Source organism: Salmo salar, chromosome ssa16, assembly GCF_905237065.1.
Source record: "Salmo salar chromosome ssa16, Ssal_v3.1, whole genome shotgun sequence".
Classification (NCBI taxonomy): Eukaryota; Metazoa; Chordata; class Actinopteri; order Salmoniformes; family Salmonidae; genus Salmo; species Salmo salar.
The window spans coordinates 77,834,224-77,856,138 of NC_059457.1; the positions used below are offsets into that span (position 1 = coordinate 77,834,224).

Below are 21,915 nucleotides of genomic sequence, written 5' to 3' on the forward strand. Positions count from 1 at the left end.
AGCACCGCCAGCATTCAAAAGTGACCAAAACATCAGCCAGGAAGCATAGGAACTGAGAAGTGGTCTGTGGTCTCCACCTGCAGAACCACTCCTTTATTGGGGGTGTCTTGCTTATTGCCTATAATTTCCACCTGTTGTCTATTCCATTTGCACAACAGCATGTGAAATTTATTGTCAATCAGTGTTGCTTCCTAAGTGGACAGTTTGATTTCACAGAAGTGTGATTGACTTGGAGTTACATTGTGTTGTTTAAGTGTTCCCTTTATTCTTTTGAGCCGTGTATATAAAAAAAAAATCAGCTGATTAATCGGTATCGGCTTTTTTGTCCTCGAATAATCGGTACCGGCGTTGAAAAATTATTATCGGTCGACCTCTAATACCTAACCCTGGATCTACCATTGACTCCACTCCACACCACTACTATACTGTACAGTCGTGGCCAAAAGTTTTGAGAATGACACAGATATACATTTTCATAAAGTTTGCTATTCAGTGTCTTTAGATATTTTTGTCAGATGTTACTATGGAATACTGAAGTATAATTACAAGCATTTCATAAGTGTTAAAGGCTTTTATTGACAATTACATGAAGTTGATGCAAAGAGTCAATATTTGCAGTGTTGACCCCTCTTTTTCAAGACCTCTGCAATTCGCCCTGGCATGCTGTCAATTAACTTCTGGAACACATCCTGACTGATGGCAGTTTGTCAGAATTTGTGGATTTTTGTTTGTCCACCTGCCTCTTGAGGATTGACCACAAGTTCTCAATGGGATTAAGATCTGGGGAGTTTCCTGGCCATGGACCCAAAATATCGATGTTTTGTTCCCCGAGCCACTTAGTTATCACTTTTGCCTTATGGCAAGGTGCTCCATCATGCTGGAAAAGGCATTGTTTGTCACCAAACTGTTCCTGGATGGTTGGGAGAAGTTGCTCTCGGAGGATGTGTTGGTACCATTCTTGGCTGTGTTCTTAGGAAAAATTGTGAGTGAGCCCACTCCCATGGCTGAGAAGCAACCCCACACATGAATGGTCTCAGGATGCTTTACTGTTGGCATGACATAGGACTGATGGCAGCGCTCACCTAGTCTTCTCCGGACAAGCTTTTTTCCGGATGCCCCAAACAATCGGAAAGGGGATTCATCAGAGAAAATGACTTTACCGTAGTCCAATCCCTGTACCTTTTGCAGAATATCAGTCTGTCCCTGATGTTTTTCCTGGAAAGAAGTGGTTTCTTTGCTGCCCTTCTTGACACTAGGCCATCCTCCAAAAGTCTTCGCCTCACTGTGCGTGCAGATGCACTCACACCTGCCTGCTGCCATTCCTGAGCAAGCTCTGTACTGGTGGTGCCCCGATCCCGCAGCTGAATCAACTTCAGGAGACGGTCCTGGCGCTTGCTGGACTTTCTTGGGCGCCCTGAAGCCTTCTTCACAACAATTGAACCGTTCTCCTTGAAGTTCTTGATGCTCCGATAAATGGTTGATTTAGGTGTAATCTTACTGGCAGCAATATCCTTGCCTGTGAAGCCCTTTTTGTGCAAAGCAATGATGACGGCACATGTTTCCTTGCAGGTAACCATGGTTGACAGTGGAAGAACAATGATTCCAAGCACCACCCTCCTTTTGAGGCTTCCAGTTTGTTAATTGAACTCAATCAGCATGACGGAGTGACCTCCAGCAAGGTCCTCGTCAACACTCACACCTGTGTTAACGAGAGAATCACTGACATGATGTCAGCTGTGGCAGGGCAGAAATGCAGTGGAAATGTTTTTGGGGGATTCAGTTCATTTGCATGGCAAAAAGGGACTTTGCAATTCATCTGATCACTCTTCATAACATTCTGGAGTATATGCAAATTGCCATCATACAAACTGAGGCAGCAGACTTTGTGAAAATTAATATTTGTGTCATTCTCAAAACTTTTGGCCACAACTGTACATAACCCTGGATCTCACGTTCACAATCCACAACACTATTCCTTGGATCTTACATTCAGAATGTATATTTCATGTTTGCAGTCACACATTTGGTCCATGTTGAAATATATTTTATTTTGATAGAGAATTTCTGCAATTCAACCATCAAGGATGGATTCTCCTTCCCAAGAACAATGGTTGGCTGGTCTGCTTATTCAGAAGAGTTATGTGATGAGAAGACAACCAGTGGTATGTTACTTTTATTCACCTAAAATGAAACTTTTATTTATTTGTTACAATCCTAATTAATGTTGTATTCGGTAACACAAATCATGATTATATTTTTTTCTTTTCTTTTTTTTTTATCATCCAATTTTGTGGTATCCAATTGGTAGTTAGTCTCATCCCATCGCTGCAACTCCCGTACGGACTCGGGAGATGCGAAGGTCGAGAGCCATGCGTCCTCCGAGAAACAGCCCAGCCAAACCGCACTGCTTCTTGACACAATGCCCGCTTAACCCGGAAGCCAGCCGCACCAATGTGTCGGAGGAAACAGCGTGCACTGCGCCCGGCCCACCAGTATGCGATGGGACAAGGCAAACCCTCCCCTAACCCGAACGACGCTGGGCCAATTGTGCGCCGCCCCATGGGTCTTGCGGTCGCGGCTGGCTGCGACAGAGCCTGGACTCGAACCAGGATCACTAGTGGCACAGCGATGCAGTGCCTCAGACCACTGCACCACTCTGGAAGCCCTTGATTACCTTTTTGTCTTGTTTCCTCCTGCCGGTTTACCAGAAGCCTCAGCAAGATGTTTGAATGACACTGGATCTCTGATGTTCGGTTCTCCTCACAAGCTGCAGTGTGAATTTACCCTCATTGACATTCAAGAAAATGTACGTCAATAGGTATATTTTTTTTATTATCTTGATTTCATGACCAGTCTTGATTTAGCTTTCTTCAGGTCAGTTAGTTATCATTACGAGGAGTGGATCTTACAGTTTGAAGATCAGTAACAACTGGCTTTTACCTTCAGCTCATGTATTCTGTTCTTTTACTCTGCTTGACAGTTGATGAGGAACGTTCTTTTTTTATTTGTGTTTTACTTTACTTTTTATTTAGTAATTTAGCAGATGCTCTTATCCACAGCGACTTACAGTAGTGAGTGCATACATTTTCATACTGGTCCCCTGTGGGAATTGAACCCACAACCCTGGTGTTGCAAGTGCCATTCTCTACCAACTGAGCCACATAGTTAGTACTGGCAATTATAATATCCAAATGTACTCACAGTTCAACATGTTGCTGTCACTTATAAAATGTTCTGTTGAAAAACAATACTAAAATACAATTTATAAAAATCCTTCTCTCTCCCTGTTCAGATCTCCAGCAGTCCAGGTGATTTACTACAGTTAGCCGTCAGTACTCAGATCCTGACCTCCCAACCAGAGCAGCTGTCAGCTGACAACATCACCACAGCAGCTCAGATAGCTAACACACTGCTTCAGTCTGCAAATATCACAGAGGTATTAGATGTTTTGAAATCAAGTCGTGACTATGACATGTTCTGGAGAGAAACGTGAGGTTGTTACTGCAGTGATATGAACACTTGAGGGTCATCCCCTGGTTTTGATCATGTTGCAGGACATCGCAGTGGCAGCTGTAACTACCATCAGTCAGCTGCTGAATGCCAGTGAGGAGAGTACACAGGAGAGAGACGCTGTCCAAAAGTACTGGACTGTGTGTGTGTGTGTGCATGGGTGGTGGTGTGTATTTCTGCATACATTTTGAGTTTGTGTTAACGTGTGCCTCTGTGCGTGTCTGCATGGTGCATGTAAACTAATGTTTTTCTGTGTTTCTCTCCCAGCCTCACAGAGACCCTGGAGATGTTTTCCCTGGACCAGCACAATAATGTGTCCTTGGTGGTTCAGCCCAACCTGGTAGTCCAGTCTGTCCAAGTACCAAGTGACTCAGTAGGGATCCAGTTTACTGCTCTGACTGGTGGGTGGGACTGCTAGTGAACCTACATACTGGCATTTAAAGTGATAGTTTATGTCTGTGTTGACAGACTGGGTTAAACTTCTCATTTTTTGAAATGTTTCCTCTGTTGGTCAATAAGGTTTGTAATGGATTGTATCTGTTGTTCTACAGACAAGTGCAGAAGTAACACTATATTGTTTTGCTTTAAATTGCTAAATCAAATGAATCTCCTTCTCCAGGAAGTTCTGGCAATTTTGTGGCTAACGGAATTAACGTCAACACTAATACCTCTGAACTGATAGCTGACAAAGGAGGTTCTACCGATGTCCAGATTGTTATGAAATTCCCACCAGGTGAGTCAATGTTGGTATACAAACATAGTGTATAAACTCAATCTTCAATTTCCTTAAATCGATATCACAGAGAGAGCTTAACTGCTCTTTGTGGTCTCAGAAATCAGGTCAGCAGAGACTTAAATTTTGTTGAGTCACATGATATTTATGGTTGTTTGTAATTTTGTTTTGCCTTTTAATCATTATATATATATATATATATATATTTATATATTTTTTTTTAAATGTAACCTTTATTTATCTAGGCAAGTCAGTTAAGAACAAATTCCTATTTACAATGACGGCCTATTAAAAAAAAAATACAGTAAAAATATGTTTGATGTCTTCTGTGCCCATATGAAAAACCCCTATGATGTAACTGGAATGATGAGATCATGTTCTTCTTCTCTGTTTCTGTTGTATTATGTCACTGCCATACTGTGTTCGATCTTGTCTAGCCATCTTGTCTCAAGAGGACCACAATGGAAATAAGTCCCAGACTTTATTGTGTGTTATCCACGATGATTTTATTCATGTGCATGTATGGCTTTTTCAAGTTTTATGTGTGCTTGTTTTTCTAAAAGGTCAAATGAATAAACTAAACGAAAAGGGGAAAAAAAGGAACAGTGGGTTAACTGCCTTGTTCCCACTCGCTTTCTCTCGCTCTTTCTCTTCACCCCTTCTCTCTCCCTCTCCCCTCTCTTTCAATTTCACTCCACTCAGTTTTGCATAGTAACAACACAAACCACTCCATTGGTTTTGTGCTCTACCAAAACGACCGGTTCTTCAGGTCCAGGGCTTTCAGTGCTTCTTCAGGGACCAGCAGAACGGTCATCTCTGCTAACCTGGGACAAGTGTCTGGGTTACATGTTGAGATGCTCTTCAAGCCTACAGTAAGATTTCTCTTGGACTCAATAAACACAGTGGTCCAAATTCTCTGGAAACGTGTTGGGAAGTTATTCATTATCTAAGTCACGTGTCAAACTCATTCCCCGGAGGGTCGAGTGACTGTGGGTTTTTGTTCCTCCCATGTATGTGATTGATAATTAAGGTCACTGACTAGTAAGGAACTCCCCTCGTCGGATTGTCTTAATTGAAAGGAAAAAACTAAAACCAGCAGACACTAGGCCCTGCATGGAATGAGTTTGACACTCCTGATCTAAGTTATCCATTGACGCATATGCGCCACAAGGAACAAGGAAGCATATTTTGTATTGGGTATATAATATGATCTATAATTGTAACTACTTCTTTCCCACATGTACTTAATGACCTGTTATGCTTCATAATTGACTTGCATACTGTGCATGTCTTTTGCTGAAGGATTTACAGTGAGTTTGTTTCTGTTCTCACTTCTCAGGCTGTTCCCAACGCCTCCCTCTATGACTTTGCCTGCGTGTCATGGAACTACACGTTGAAAGACTGGAGCACCTATGGCTGCTCCAAAGTCAACCACTCAGAAGACGGCCTGCGATGTTTCTGTAATCACACCACTAACTTCGCTGTGCTGATGGTGAGTAGCTAGCTGCCTTCTTCTCCCTTTTACTGACCACACTCTGACCTATGGAGGGGTTCATGACCCCATTTTGATATCTGACAATTCTCGACCCCAACCATGTGAATTTTTTTGTAGTAATTAAGATGGCAGTCAGTTGCAAAACATTCGAACAGTATTTCTGATTGTCTTCTCAACTCACCATCACATCATTTTAATGTGGGGCTATGATAGTCAGGAGACATTATGTCAGACCAATTTGCTACTATCTCACCACCACTATTGAGATAGGAGACATGATGCATGTCACGTCGGAGGTTCTCAAAGTCAGGGGGTGTGGTTGACAATGCGCACCTCATCTCTGCTGTCACTTCCAACCTGGATCGATATGCACTAAATCCAGCCTCACACAGATATGATCTGTCATGGGGTACCATGAGTTTTAATACTCAGAGGGAGACGGCAGGGTATTTATTCACTTTGGGTAAGGAACCAAAATGCTTTATCTGCAGCATTCGGTCATATGACGGCACAATCTGATTTCGATTTCACTTACCGGCATATCAACTGAGGCAGTATCACAGTCAAACAGATTTTTCTCCAATAAGAAATCTTTTCTCTGAATCCACTGAATCGGTCACTCATCTGTAGAATGTTTTTGTATTTCCCTGCATGCTTGCGTTCAGTTTCCCAAATATGTCATTTACATAGGCAACGAGATGTATTTTCTTTTCATTACAAAGAAAGTCAACAAAGTTTTGTTTTTTTGCACGCTATTCGATCCCATGGATTCTGTTTTTGTCAATATAGTCACGCAGCGTGTCCTTAGTGCAGTTTCATACTCGAGAATTGTGAGAGAACAATTTGTCTTCATGAATAACATCCCCCGGCATGTAGCGAACAAAAAAAGTAAATGAACGGGCATCTTGGCCCTCACAACTAACATCCATTTGGAAAGCTGGGGAGTTTTTTAGTGGTTCAGTCAGTTTCCTATTGATTGCTAGCTATAGCATAAATGCTTAGTTTGATTTTGTTATTATTTTGTGTACTTTTTACCCCTTTTTCTCCCCAATTGGTAGTTACTGTCTTGTCCCATCGCTGCAACTTCCGTACGGACTCGGGAGAGGGGAAGGTCAAGAGCCATGCGTTCTCCGAAACACAACCCCGTCAAGCCGCACTGCTTACTGCTTCTTGACACACTGCTCGCTTAACCCGAAGCCAGCCGCACCAATGTGTCGGAGGAAACACTGTACAGCTGGCGACTGAAGTCGGTGTGCGTGCGCCCGGCCCACCACAAGGAGTCGCTAGAGCACGATGGGACAAGGACATCCCAGCCAGCCAAACCCTCCCCTAACCCACAGACGACGCTGAGCCAATTGTGCGCCGCCTCATGGGTCTCCTGTCTCTGGCGGCTGCAACACAGCCTGGGATCGAACCCGGGTCTGTAGTGATGCCTCTAGCACTGCGATGCAGTGCCTTAAACCGCTGCGCCACTCGGTAGGCCAATGAATTCTTATTTTTACTGTGTTATCTGACAAAGGTATTAATGTGAGTTTCTGTGCCTCGGCCTCCACATACCTTGTGTTCACCATATCGATTGTGGCGGTAATACCTCTGAACTAGTGTGTGGTTTCATGCAGTAGTGGGCCTTGCCATTCACCTGAGAATAGGGTGACCGCAAGTCCCGGATTTTATTCGGACAATCCTGAATTTTGGCCCTTTACTCCGCAACCAAACAGTCATGTCCCGCATTTTATCAAGAAGTTAAAACACTACCAATTTTTGCCGAAAAAATAGATTTGTCTAGTATTTGTCAGGCATTCCAACCTGTCTCTTGCAGTCACGTTGCGCTTATGAACGAATATACACTACCATTCAAATGTTTGGGGTCACTTACAAATTTCCTTGTTTTTGAAAGAAAAGCACTTTTTTTTTGTCAATTAATATATCATCAAATTGAACATAGGCATACAGGCCCATTATCAAAAAGCATCACTCCTGTGTTCCAATGGTACATTGTGTTAGCTAATACAAGTTTATCATTTTAAAAGGCTAATTGATCATTAGAAAACCCCTTTGCAATTGTTAGCACAGCTGAAAACTGTTGTGCTGATTGATTAAATTCAGCAATAAAACTGTCCTTCTTTAGACTAATTGAGTATCTGGAGCATCAGCATTTGTGGGTTCGATTACATGGTCAAAATGGCCTGAAACAAAGAACTAACTTCTGAAACTCATCAGTCTATTCTTGTTCTGAGAAATGAAGGCTATTCCGTGCGAGAAATTGCCAAGAAACTGAAGATCTCGTACAACGCTGTGTACTACCCCTTCACAGAACAGCGCAAACTGGTTCTAACCAGAATAGAAAGAGTGGGAAGCCCCTGTGCACAACTGAGCAAGAGGACAAGTACGTTAGTGTCTAGTTTGAGAAACAGACGCCTCACAAGTCCTCAACTGGCAGCTTCATTAAATAGTACCCTCAAAACACCAGTCTCAATATCAACAGTGAAGAGGTGACTCCGGGATGCTGCAAAGAGAAGGCCATATCTCGGACTGGCCAATAAAAAGAAAAGATTAAGATTGGCAAAAGAACACACAATGGACAGAGATACGGCTTTTTCTTTGCAACTCTGCCTAGAAGGCCAGGATCCTGGAGTTACTTTTTCACTGTTGACATTGAGACTATTGAGACTATCATTATTGATATCTGATATTTTTGCAGCATAAGACATAGGCCTATGTCATAGGCCTTTCGTCAACAAATTATTTCTCAAATCCTTTCAGCCTAAATTCCTGCTAAACTTGGAGAGGATCGTCAGGCCTCCTAACTACTAGAAAACATGCTTCTGATGAAGAGCTATAAAAGTAAGTAAATAGCCATATTAGACTGAAAGATATAAGCATAGCCGTGGGAAGTAGGGTGCTGAGAGTGCTGCACCCCCTGAAAAATCAGAAATACAAAATAATATTAATTCATATTTTCACAAAAGTAGTGCATTGGGCCTTTACTAGTCCTGTATTAGCAGACTGATATAGCCGTTTGTAGTACAGACCAAAAAAATTGTTTCAGCAAAAAAATGTGAAATTATCGTTCACAAATTGACAGCAACGATGCATTGGCCTATTTTGAAGTTAGGTACAGGGTAGGTTACACTGCCCCGCAAATCCTTCTGTTGTACCGCATTTTTGTATTTTAAATGTGGTCACCTTAAGTGGGAATGATTCAAGTGCAACGGTCAAGTGCGGCCTTTTCCCACGGTCTAAGGGCGCTTTTTGGTTGAATTTTAATAATTTTCATTTAGTTTTTTAAGGTTAACCACATTACAATGATTTTGAGATACAAAGACAATATTATAATATTTTATACAAATTAGTTTTATTATTTAAATGTTTAGCAGGATTTTGGAAATTCTCCTGCGATCCCATTTTCATATCAGGCGACCCCACATGGGGTCGTGACCCCTATTTTGGGAACCGCTGACCTGTGGTTTATCGCAGCATATCCAGACACGAGGGGGATGATTTTATACAGTATGACTGTGACAGAAAGTTAGTGTTGAAATGTCTTTTTTTTTTTTTTTCTACAGTCGTTCAGGAGGGATTTTAAATACGCTGAAGCGCTAAACTGGATCACCATATTGGGATGCTCCATGTCCATCATAGGGTTGAGTTTAACAATAACATTCCAGATCGCAACCAGGTAAGATCCTACAGGGTTCCAGAACCAATTCTAAATATACAATAACATTCCAGATCGTTACCCAGTAAGATCCTAGAGGGTTCCAGAACCAATTCAAAATATACAATAACATTCCAGATCGTTACCCAGTAAGATGCTAGAGGGTTCCAGAACCAATTCAAAATATACAATAACATTCCAGATCGTTACCCAGTAAGATCCTAGAGGGTTCCAGAACCATTTAAAAAGATTGGGTGATTCTCAATAGTGTAAAGAAGCCTTTTGTCTGATCCAACAGGACTTGATAGGTGAAACCAATATAAAACCCACTATTAATGAACCAACAAATCCATAGCTGCACATCTAACTTCCCTAACATAGTGTTGTCTATCACCTATCCCCAGGAAATCACGCAAAACCAACCCAACGGTCCTCTTAGTGAGCGTCTGCGTGTGTCTCCTGATCTTCACCCTCCTCTTCATGTTGGGAGTGGACAACCCTCATAAACAGCTGGACAAACCTGAAATACTCGAGGACAACGTTCTCCCCCTGTCCGACACACACACAGAGCGGGACAGAGGGCCCTGTACTGTAGTGGCGGTCCTGCTGCAGTACTTCCTGTTGGGGACGTTCACCTGGAACACGCTGTACGCCACACATGTCTTCCTGATGATCAGAAACAGCCTGGCCACCAGCCCGTCAGACTTCACAGCCTATACCGTGGCCATCGGATGGGGTAGGACAGCATGGAGAAAAATACATTATTTTGTTGTTTCAGAAGCTATGGCTGGCATTATCCCTGGGCTCCTTGAACCAAAACTAATGCTAGGTGATATTTTCAGGCTCTAATAAGCCTGAACTATAACAAGCTACTTGTATAGTGATGTTATGTCTTTAGATGATGTATGTGTAGTATATTACTCTGTACAGTGCATTCGGAAAGTATTCAGACCCCTTGACCTTTCAACATTTTGTTACGTTACAGCCTTATTCTAAAATGGATTCAATAGTTTTTTCCCCCTCATCAATCTACACACACTACCCCATAATGACAAAGCAAAAACAGGTTTTTCAATTTTTTTGAATATTTATTAAAAATAAGAAAGTTATCACATTTACACAGGTTGAAAATGTCAGTGAAGGCACTTGGAGTATACGTCCTGGTAATACATCTGTCACTGGGCACTGGGCAGCTCCTGGCTGGGCTTCCTTTTGTATTCCGTAATAGTTTGCAAGCCCTGCCACATCCGACAAGCGTCGAAGCCGGTGTAGCAGGATTCAATCTTAGCCCTGTATTTACTCTTTGCCTGTTTGATGGTTTGTCTGAGGTTATAGCGGGAGTTCTTACGTCCTGGTTAGAGTCCCGTTCCTTGAAAGCGGCAGCTCTAGCCTTTAGCTCAGTGCGGATGTTGCCTGTAATCCATGGCTTCTGGTTGGGGTATGTACATATGGTCACTGTGGGGACAACGTCATCGATGCACTTATTGATAAAGCTGGTGACTGATGTGGTATACTCCTCAATGCCATCGGATGAATCCCGTAACATATTAGTCTGTGCTAGCAAAACAGTCCTGTAGCTTAGCATATGCGTCGTCTGACCACTTCCGTATTGAGCGAGTCACTGGTACTTACTGCTTTCGGTAATGCTTGTAAGCAGGAATCAGGAGAATAGAATTATGGTCAGATTTGCCAAATGGAGGGTGAGGGAGAGCTTTGTACGCACCTCTGTGTGTGGAGTAAAGGTGGTCTAGAGTTTGTTTTTTTCCTCTGGTTGCACATGTAACATGCTGGTAGAAAATAGGTAAACGGTTTGAAATTTCCCTGCATTAAGGTCTCTGGCCACTAGGAGCGCAATTTATTGTTTGCTTATGGCTTTATACAGCTCGTTGAGCGCGGTCTTAGTGCCAGCATCGGTTTGTGGTGGTAAATAGACAGCTACGAGAAGTATAGATAAACTCTCTAGGTAAATAGTGTGGTCTACAGCTTATCATGAGATACTCAATGTCAGGCGAGCAAAACCTCAAGACTTCCTTTTGGGGCTAGGGGGCAGTATTGAGAATCTTGAAAAAAATATGTGCCCATTTTTAACTGCCTCCTACACCAACTCAGAAGCTAGAATATGCATATTATTGTTCAGGTTTGGATAGAAAACACTCTGACTTTTCTAAAACTGTTTGAATGGTGTCTGTAAGTATAACAGAACTCATATGGCAGTCAAAACCCTGAGACAAATTCTGACAGGAAGTGGATACCTGATGTGTTGAATTACCTTTAAGCCTATGCCATTGAAACACACAGGGGCTTATTAATTGTTGAGCACTTCCTATGGCTTCCACTAGATGTCACCAGTCTTTAGAAAGTGTTTTGAGTCTTATACTGTGAGAACTGAACGAACAAGAGCCTTGGAACGGTGGTGGCCGATTAGACTCTGGCGCGCGAGTTCATGTTTGGTACTCTCGTTCCAAAACGTTTTAAAAGAGAATGCAAACGTCCGCCTTGAATATTATTCATGTTCTGGTTAAAAAAGGCACTAATGATTTATGCTATACAACGTTTGACATGTTTGAACGAACGTAAATATTTTTTTTCCCCTCGTTCATGACGAGAAGTCCGGCTGGCATAGATCATGTGCTAACAACACGGAGCTTTTTGGAACAAAACTACATTTGTTATGGACCTGGGATTCCTGGAAGTGACATCTGATGAAGAGAATCAAAGGTAATAGATTATTTACATAGTATTTTCGATTTTAGATCTCTCCAACATGGCGGTTAGTCTGTATCGCAAAGCGTATTTTTCTGGGCGCAGTGCTCAGATTATTGCAAAGTGTGATTTCCCAGTAAGGTTATTTTTAAATCTGGCAATCCGGTTGCGTTCAAGAGATGTAAATCTATAATTCTTTGAATGACAATATAATATTTTACCGATGTTTTCGAATAGTAATTATTTAATTTGTTGTGCTGCTTGACTGGCGGTTATTGGAGGGAAACGATTTCCTCAACATCAACGCCATAGTAAAACGCTGTTTTTGGATATATATATGAACTTGATAGAACAAAAAATGCATGCATTGTCTAACATAATGTCCTAGGAGTGTCATCTGATGGAGATTGTCAAAGGTTAGTGCATCATTTTAGCTGGTTTTCTGCTTTTGGTGACGCCTGTCTTTGAATTGACAAAACATTACACACAGCTATTGTCAATGTACTCTCCTAACATAATCTAACTTTATGCTTTTGCCGTAAAGCCTTTTTGAAATCGGACAACGTGGTTAGATTAAGGAGATGTTTATCTTTCAAAGGGTGTAAGATAGTTGTATGTTTGAGAAATTTGAATTATGACATTTAATTGTTTTCAAATTTGGCGCTCTTGATATTTCACCTGTTGTTGATTGGGTGTACCAGGGGTGGGACGCTTGCGTCCCACATAGCCCATAGAGGTTAATATTTGATTTCTCACACCAGCTGTTTTTGACAAATAGACACAGACCACCACCCTTGTCTTACTGGAGACAGCTGTTCTGTCTTGCCGATGCACGGGAAAACCGGTCAACTGTATATTATCCATGTCGTTCAGCCACGACTCGGTGAAACATAAGATAATACAGTTTTTAATGTCTCGTTGGTAGGATAGTCTTGAACAGAGCTCATCCAAGTTAATCCTCAAAGTCCGGCTGGGCTACTCAAGGACATTCAGAGATTGTTCCCAAGCCACTCCTGTGCTTAGGGTTGTTGTCCTGTTGGAAGGTGAACCTTTGCCCCAGTCTGAGGTCCTGAGCGCTCTGGAGCAGGTTTTCATCTCTGTTCCTCTTTCCCTTGTTACTGACTAGTCTCCCAATCCCTGACGCTGAAAAACATCTCCACAGCATGATGCTGCCACCACCATGATTCACCGTAGAGATTGTGCCAGGTTTCCTCCAGACGTGACACTTGGCATTCAGGCCAAATAGTTCAATCTTGGTTTCATTTTGGCACACTCCAAGTGGGCTGTAATGTGCCTTTTACTGAAGAGTGACTTACGTCTGGCCACTCAACTATAAAGGCCTGATTGGTGGAGTGCTGCAGAGACCGTTGTCCTTCTAGAAGGTTCTCCCATCTCCAAAGAGGAACTCTGGAGCTCTGTCAGAGTGACCATCGGGTTCTTGGTCACCTCCCTGACCAAGGCCCTTCTCCACCGATTGCTCGATTTGGCCAGGAGGCCAGCTCTAGGAAGAGTCTTGGTGGCTCCGAACTTATTCCGTTTAAGAATGATGGAGGCCACTGTTCTTGGACATTCAATGCTGCAGCATTGTTTTTGTACCCTTCCCAAGAGCTGTGCCTCGACACAATCCTGTCTCAGAACGCTACGGACAATTATTTTGACCTCATGGCTTGGATTTTGCTAAGGTATAAGGTATTTCTGTTTTTTGATTTCAATAAATTTGCAACAATTTCTCAACCTGTTTTCACTTTGTCATTATGGGGTACTGTGTGTAGAGTGATGAGGAAAACATTTGTTTAATCCATTTCAGAATAAGGCTGTAACGTAATAAAATGTGGAAAAAGTAAAGGGGTATGAATGCTTTTCAGAATACTCTGTATATGGCTGCATGCAAAACTACCAGGAAATAACAACATCATTCTCTGTCTTTTAGGACTGCCTGCGGTTGTGGTGGCTCTCACCTTAGGAATTAGTTACAGAGTGGATGATCCACTGGGTTACAGGCAGGAGGAATTGTTAGTCATTACTGTACTATACTACTACTGTACTGAATTGTACTATACTACTTCTCTATACTGTTCTGAGAGTGACCCGGCTCAACGTATTTACCAGTCTATGACCCACTGACACCGCCCCCGGTTAGAGAGGATTAAGGCAATCCAAGAGTTAACCCACACATGAACTTTATTCACACACAGGAGAAGATGCACATGGGGATGATTTTTGTAATCACGCATCCCATACACGTATGTTTACCCACGCTCTAACCCTGGAAACAACACAGTTCAGGCCCAGCTAATACTGACAAACTTGAGAGAGCATGCAATGGACCTGACGGGCCAGTGTTGGGCTAGCTAGGAGCGTCTGACCAATCACAGGATGCATGGTCAGAGCATTGGCAGAGTGTAGGGTGCATGGGGACAGTGATTGGCTGAAGCCACGAGTTTGAGGTGATCTATCATAACTAATACTGTAAAAGCTTTTCCCTATCAATGATTGTATTACATGCTTTTAACGATGGTAAAGACCAATTTTAAAAGTTATAAAAAACTAAAAGAATGATCCATTGTGTTGAAAGGTTTCTTGTTTACTTATGCCACCATGTTTACTTTGTACCACATTATTCAAATCACTGCCTGTTTTGTCTGTCACATTGTCCCACTCATTCATTTGACCTCTCAGTTGCTGGCTTGCTGCCCTCGATCCAAAGGGGAACTTTGACTTCAAGCTGCCAATGTTTTGGGGGTTTCTGATCCCTGTGGCGTTCATGCTTATCTTCAACACGGTGATGTTGATATATTTTGCAGTTACAACATGCAAGACCAACCCACATTTAACCAGGTAACATTAATGGGGGCATTTTGGAGGCACAAAGTAGAACGTTGTAGTCATAAAGATCAGTCTTGATTTGAAATGCCTACTAACGAGCTTGTTATTTGTCTTTCAATGAAAAGCTTGTTATAAATACAATTTATTATTTTATTATTATTAATTGCCATTAATAAGCAAGTCATCAAATTGTAATGAGCACCATGCTTTAACCCACTCACCCATTGGAAGCCAAATGTTATTTTACAACAGCTTTACAGCAGTCTATTACAGCAATCTAATTATGTTGGTTATGTTTCCCAGTACAAGACACACATCGATGAAGAAGAAGTTCCTCAGTAGCTTTTCTCTGGCTGTTGTGCTTGGTCTCTCCTGGATCCTGGGCTATCTGTTGCTCATTACACAGAACGAGACCATGTACACCATACTCAACATCTCCTTCTGTGTACTCACCACCACTCAGGTAGTAAATGTATGCACTCACTGCTGTAAGTCACTCTGGATAAGAGTGTCTGCTAAATTACTAAAATGTAAACTATAAATACTAGTGTACCACAGAATCCAGACATGATTTGACAATTAGACACCTACTAAACATAAATATATTGAGCTGGTCTTTATTGGAAACGCTACCTTTTTGTTTGTATTTGTGTGTTCCTGAAAATACTTGATAACGTCTTTTGTGTTTTTGCTTTCGCTCCACAGGGCTTGCAGATTTTCATTCTGTTCACAGCAAGAACAGCAATTGTCAAGAAAAAGATGTCAAGTGCTATGAATTCTGTCTCTAGCGCTGGGATCCCTCTTCACACTAGGAAGTTCAGTCTATGGCGAGGAAAGCACAGTGATCAAGTAGAATCATACACACAGCAGGACACTGTGTCATTTCCACCTTGTTCCTCACAGACATCTAACTCATGGGCTGCAGGTTCAACCTGTTGTAAAACTTCTCCTCTTGTACTATAATATACAATATACTGCACACAATTTTGTATCCACGTAGAGTACATTTACTGTGAAGACTAGTCCCTCAGAAGTTGTCCAATGTTTTTTTGAATAAAAGTGTTCAATAATTATGTGATTGTCTTTTAAGCTAATGTTTGTTTTAGTTTTCTTAGTGAGAAAAACACAATTTTACACAATATCTCAGAAAATAGCTTAAGACAGTGTATCCCAGGGGTGTCAAAATAATTTCCCCTGCCGGCCACATTTGGTCATTACCAAGGTCAGATGGGACGCACTTAAAATTGATTAAGAAGCTTCTGCTCCATCTGCCTGTTCAGCACAGGCTGCAGCTGCCAATTACAGGTATGAAAGGCTGAGGAAGAAAACAGGCATGTAAGATGGAGGTATGAAAGGCTGAAGACGGAAGCAGGCATGTCATAACCATGAAAAAAAACAGGGCAGCTGGACATTCTGGGGCAGCTTGAGAGCAAGGGCACTCACCTGGCAAGACATCTGCATCATGGCAGGGCAGCGGATTAAGCTTCTGCATTGTACACAGAGCAATGTTTTTTCCATACCAACAAACCTTCACACGTGGGGGTTGGCAGTGTCATGACATGGACCTCTTTGGGTATAGCGAGCACCATCCCCCTCTCTCTCTCTCTCTTACCACCTCTCTCTCTTTCCCCTACACCCAGGCTCTGTTAGGCAGGTCATAAATTCCTAGAGGAGTTTCTCTCCTCATGGCCAGAGTATAGAGAGAGTGAGTTTCAAAGGAGAACAAAGGAACCTCTTCCACATCACAGAACTTGACAACTGAAGAATGTCCATGTTTTGGAGAATGTGTACACGGTTGGGGAAGAATCCAGCTACGAACTGGTCCATTTTGTACAATTTTGTGAAACTCATGAGAGACAATACAGCCACATTACCATAACTCTGTTTAAACAAGAGTCTCCATTGTGAGGCTTGCATCTAATTGTTGTATTAAATGAATGAGGAAAGATGAAACTATTTGTGAAATTGTCATGTGATTTTTAAACTGTTTAATGAACGAATCAAATTCCCTTTAAAGTTGAACTAAATCAGACATTGATCTGGCGTCATGGGACAGCCCCTTTCTACTGTTACGAATATGACCCCCACCTGGAGGAATTCCCTTCAGACCAGCTTACATCAATTACCACAAGAGGGCTAAGGTTTGAGACCAGACCAGTACCTCATCACAGAGGGAGCTAAGGTTTGAGTAGATTGCTGAATCTTTTAACCATAGCACGTGGTTAAACTCTTGAGACTATCGATCCGACAAAATAAGAGCTACTCTTCGATACTAATTACTAGTCTGCAGCTAGAAATTATGTACCCGTGAATGCGAAGGCCAACAACCGCCGAAACAGCTATTCTATAACATTTCTGAATGGGATTCTGAACTATCCATTCTAACCACGTAAGAGAGAGAAAGTGAGGACAAACTCTCCAACAGAAACAAACTTTCCAACAGCGATCACGACGACACACTGAGCGTAAATATATATTTTGATTGCAATTATTCCCGAATGAGTGAGCGTTCATGTGCAAAGGATTAGCATTTCAGTTGTTAGACTTATCAACTGTGTAGTGTATTTTATCTTTTGTGCCCTTCTCAGTCCCTTTGTCTACCAAGCCGCGATGCCGGTTTAGCCCACTAGGGCACATCCCCTATCATTTCCTTGTAACCATATCTACTTTGTTTGTTTGTGTGTGCATTTCTGTGATTATTTAGTTAGTTAATAAATAAATGATTAAGACAATTGATGTATGGATCATTCTTAGTGAAGACTGGGTTCGTGCAGATAACCAACAATTTACGACGTTTGGAATGAGACTAACGTGAGGTAAATAATAATTCATTAATTAGAAGACTAATTGATCAGATATTAAAATATCTGAAAGTTATATTAGGAAAATTATAACTTTGTAATCTGAATATTTTCCTTGGTGCCCTGACTTCCTAGTTAATTACAGTTACATGATTTGAATAATCACATAATAATTACAGAGAATTGATTTGATAAACTAACAGTCTTCAGTTTTAATGATGCCAAAGCCACGACAGCAGACATCCCAGGCAGCTGCACACGATGTGGACGACCAGCCAATCTGGAGCATGTGCTCTCCTCCTGCCACGCAGGTCTGACTGATAGAAAATTAAAGTGGTAGCATGACCAAATAATGAATCAATTGGCCACGGGACTGGAGCAAGCAAGGAGAAAGCTGAAACATCTCACCCAGGGCTCCTGTTTCATCCACTTCCTCAGGTCAGGAGAGAGTGAAGAGAACAGGGAGCAAAGGGATCTTTACCACAGCAGGGGACTGGGAGATGCAGGCAGACCTCAAGAAGCAGCTCAGATTTCCAGAGATAGCCAGCACAAGCCTCAGACCACATATCGTTCTCTGGTGTGGAGACACCAGCAGGTGGTCCTCATCGAGCTCACAGTGCCCTGGGAGGAAATGTTAGATGAGGCAGGCACATGAGGGTAAGTTCAAGAAATAACAGTCCCTCATCCTTGAGTCAGCAGAATGGATGGAGAGCCTGGAATCTACCAACTGAGGTTGGCTGCAGGAGCTTCGCAGGCAAATTGTTCTGGTGAGCCCTGGGGCTGCTCGGCATTGAAGGAGTAGCAAGGAAGAAGCTAGTGGCTGCCGTCAGCAAGGTGGCAGACGTGGAATCTCGTTAGATCAGACAGAAGAGGAATGAGCAGTAGCAGAGCCAAGCAGGCAGTAGGGAGTCGGGGCTGAGTTGAGTGGTGGACCGAGGGATAGTTCCAGGATGCTGGTTCTACCAACAACCCCCCCTGAGGTGTTGTGGGCTTATCAACGATACACTGGTGAAGGGGGGTGACCCCATGAGAACCCGATGAAGTCCCACTTCGCTCTGGCCCAGTTAGCTGTGGAGCTTATCGTGTTTATAGTGTAGTGTGTAGTTTTTTACTTTGCTTGAAGAAGGAGTAGCGATTGCATTCGGCTCACAGAAGGCACAGGGTGACAAGTACCTTTTCAGGGGAGCCGACAGCGATGATCCCAATTGTATTTTAGATATTCTACTTAGCAATCAACATTTGCTCAAAATTGTCATCTATCCAACGCTTACAGAATTTTCGATGCTCCCTGACTGTCTACCAATTGTTTGACTTTTATCAAGCTGGACAGAGTGAAGAGACTGAATGTAGGCCCATTATCATTTCAAGACAGTTTATATTTGGTTTGAGTCATTTCAATGTCGTTTCTTTTCTCCAGAAGATAAAAATAAATATATTTGTATTAGGGATCCCCATTAGCCTCTTCCTGAGATCCTAACACATTAAGACACTTACATTACACAAAACAAAATATAAAACAGTACATCATATAACATTATTACACCACTACATATCTACAATGCAAAATGTATAATACCACCATACAACAATATTACAATGTACGTGTGTGTAGAGTGCGTGAGCTAGAGTTTGTGTGCATGTCCGTTTGTCTGTACCTGTGTGTGTGATTCTGTACGGTCCCTGCTGTTCCATAAGGTGTATTTGTATCTGGGGTTTTTTCAATCTTATTCTATTGCTTGAATTAGTTACCTGATGTGGAATAGAGTTCCATATAGTCATGGCTCTATGTAGTACTGTGCGCATCCCATAGTCTGTTATGGAATAGGTGATTGTGAAGAGACCTCTGGCATTGTGGGGTATGCATCTGGGCCGGATTGAATGGGCTCGCTGGGTGGATCCGGCCGTGATGTATCCAATCGCTTCTAGCCTAAACTAGACATAGGAAAAATAAGATTACAATAGATGTATTTCAATACATTTTGCATAAAGCATGACTGTGGTATTATATTATGGAAAGTTGATGTTGATGGTAATGTAGCTGTGACCTGAAGGTGTGATGTTGTCACCAGGAATGATGATGCTCACATTGTACTGTATATCTGCATTGTGCTGCTCAAACAAAGTCTGATGTACAGTTTATACTAATTCTTATTACATATGATTTGGTTTTTCTCTACCTCAACAGGCACTGATATTGTCACTATATATGACAGTTAGTATATCTCCCTGGTAGGGTTGCAAAATTCCAGGAATTGTCAATTATTTACATGGTTTTCCCAAAATTGTGGTTGGAGGAATCAGGAAGGAATAAGCAGGAAATCCAGAATCCTCCAAACATGATTTCTGGAAAAACAGAGAATTTATTGAAAGTTCCCAGAATTTTGCAACCCTACTCCTTAAGTACCCAGTGGTGTAGCACATTCACACTATTAGTACGTCTCAATGCATTGAAGTATGCATGACACTGTGTATTTATTCATTCTGTCACTATTTATATTATTGATCTTTAACTCTGCATTGTTGGAGAAGGACCCATAAGTAAGCATTTCACTGTTAGTCTACACCTGTTGTTTACAAGCATGTGACAATTAACATTTTATTTTATTTTAACACCAACTTCTCTGTCTACCTTCAATTGCCATGAGGTGGCGCCAAACTCTTCCTCTAAAGGATCATTTCTTATGGCAGTGGAACGTCCATCCAAACTGTTCATCAGTCTTACTCATTATTGTGCAGATAAATAGAGATGTTTATGAAAACACTTTGAGCATATTCACTGTCATTTATGTATGTCTAATTTAAAGAATTCAAGGTTCATTTGTTTCATAAGGTTCATGTAGGGGTACATTCTTATTGAACTGCTATCCAATATGCCCACTATTACAGGGAAAAAGTGACAGTTCAATAAAAAGTGTTTATTTTTTATTAAAAACAATGAGTTCATCCTTTGAGCCTTCAATAGGGCCATGCACATTTGTTGGACTGCAAATAGCAACAGACTGTATACTTTTATTTTGCATGTTGTTTAGTGTCAGAGTAAGTCATCACATCTCAGTGAGCTGTTGCGTGTGAACCATCCCTCATGTTTGGCATTAGTGGAGGGTTCTCAGGATGTACACTGACTGGAAACAGTGAGAGAAGGGCTGACATGGCACGTCAGCCCTTTTTGATGTGCACATGATCTGTCTCCTCTTAGCTGCCCAGGTGATGGTGAACCAGCTGAACCTGGTGTCCCACAGTGTGGTGGCTGCTCCCTACCAGTGGGAGTACCCCTACCTGCTCAGTATCATCCCCTCCCTCTTCAGCTTCATGGCCCTGCCCAAAAACAACATCAGCTACCTGGTGATCTCCATGATCAGTGCCGGTCTCTTCTGCATAGCGCCGCTCATCTATGGGGGTATGGAGATGTTCCCGGTGGCCCAGCAGCTGTACCGTCACGGCAAGGCCTACCGCTTCATCTTCGGCTTCTCTGCCGTGTCTGTCATGTACCTGGTGATGGTGATCGCGGTGCAGGTGCATGGCTGGCAGATCTACTACAGCAAGAAGCTGCTGGACGCCTGGTTCACCTCCACACAAGACAAGAAGAAGAAATGAGGACAGAGGAGGACTTCATTATTTAAACAACTGACAAAGAACAACTATTTCTGTCTGCCACTGTCTGACACCACTTCTAGGACTATCTTCCATCTATATTTGGGTTCTACATCCCCCCCTCGCCATCCCTAATTGATAGTTGTAGGACTAATTGGAATGTTTTATACCACTCAGGAAGTTGTCCTGTCATCTTCCCGGTAAACCCTCTCACCTCCGTTATCTCATCTCCTGGCTCTGGACAGATTAAGACTTGAGTTGTCTATCTGAGACTCCAGGGTTTAATGTTGACCTGTCCTGCTGCCTTTATAAACCCATCCTCTTTATATCTCATCCTGGTCTATGGAGCTGGCTGCCATAATCTGTCCTGCAAGGGATAGTACGCTAGCTACCTCCAGTCTTAGCCATATGTTCCAAGTTTCGCTCTTTCCTCCCCAAGTTTGAATTTGTTCACCTTCACTGATTTGAAAGGAAATTACTGGAATAATAAATATGGTAGAAACTCCCACAAGACCAGGGATAGGCAACTTTGATGGGGGTGGGGACCACAAAACATCTGAACTCATCACAAGGGGGCTGCAGTGCCTCGCGGGTCTAT

General features: G+C 42.2%; 2 protein-coding genes across 2 annotated transcripts; both read left to right on the top strand.

Moving 5' to 3' along the window:
• The first annotated feature begins 1,880 nt into the window (after positions 1 to 1,880).
• Positions 1,881 to 16,727, top strand: LOC106574768 (adhesion G-protein coupled receptor G7). The gene is made up of 14 exons (XM_045697973.1): positions 1,881 to 2,162; positions 2,709 to 2,806; positions 3,293 to 3,436; positions 3,555 to 3,640; positions 3,778 to 3,911; positions 4,130 to 4,243; positions 4,946 to 5,115; positions 5,583 to 5,735; positions 9,305 to 9,417; positions 9,801 to 10,132; positions 14,030 to 14,111; positions 14,779 to 14,937; positions 15,229 to 15,388; positions 15,631 to 16,727. The coding sequence occupies exons 1-14, from the start codon at positions 2,006 to 2,008 to the stop codon at positions 15,886 to 15,888; spliced, it is 2,160 nt and encodes a 719-aa protein (XP_045553929.1). The 5' UTR covers positions 1,881 to 2,005; the 3' UTR covers positions 15,889 to 16,727.
• Positions 16,728 to 18,078: 1,351 nt separating this feature from the next.
• Positions 18,079 to 21,466, top strand: LOC106574662 (protein jagunal homolog 1-B-like). The gene is made up of 2 exons (XM_014150657.2): positions 18,079 to 18,373; positions 20,887 to 21,466. Exons 1-2 carry the CDS (start codon positions 18,079 to 18,081, stop codon positions 21,318 to 21,320), a joined length of 729 nt encoding a protein of 242 aa, XP_014006132.2. The 3' UTR covers positions 21,321 to 21,466.
• Positions 21,467 to 21,915: the final 449 nt, after the last annotated feature.

What these genes read in the sequence shown, in the direction of transcription:
- LOC106574662 (XM_014150657.2), top strand. Translation starts at nt 18,079, where the DNA reads ATGAATCAATTGGCCACGGGACTGGAGCAAGCAAGGAGAAAGCTGAAA. An exon ending in GGAAATGTTAGATGAGGCAG is followed by an intron (nt 18,374 to 20,886) that starts GCACATGAGGGT and finishes ATGGCACGTCAG; the next exon opens with CCCTTTTTGATGTGCACATG.
- LOC106574768 (XM_045697973.1), top strand. Translation starts at nt 2,006, where the DNA reads ATGTTTGCAGTCACACATTTGGTCCATGTTGAAATATATTTTATTTTG. An exon ending in ACATTCCAGATCGCAACCAG is followed by an intron (nt 9,418 to 9,800) that starts GTAAGATCCTAC and finishes ACCTATCCCCAG; the next exon opens with GAAATCACGCAAAACCAACC. An exon ending in GGTTACAGGCAGGAGGAATT is followed by an intron (nt 14,112 to 14,778) that starts GTTAGTCATTAC and finishes TTGACCTCTCAG; the next exon opens with TTGCTGGCTTGCTGCCCTCG.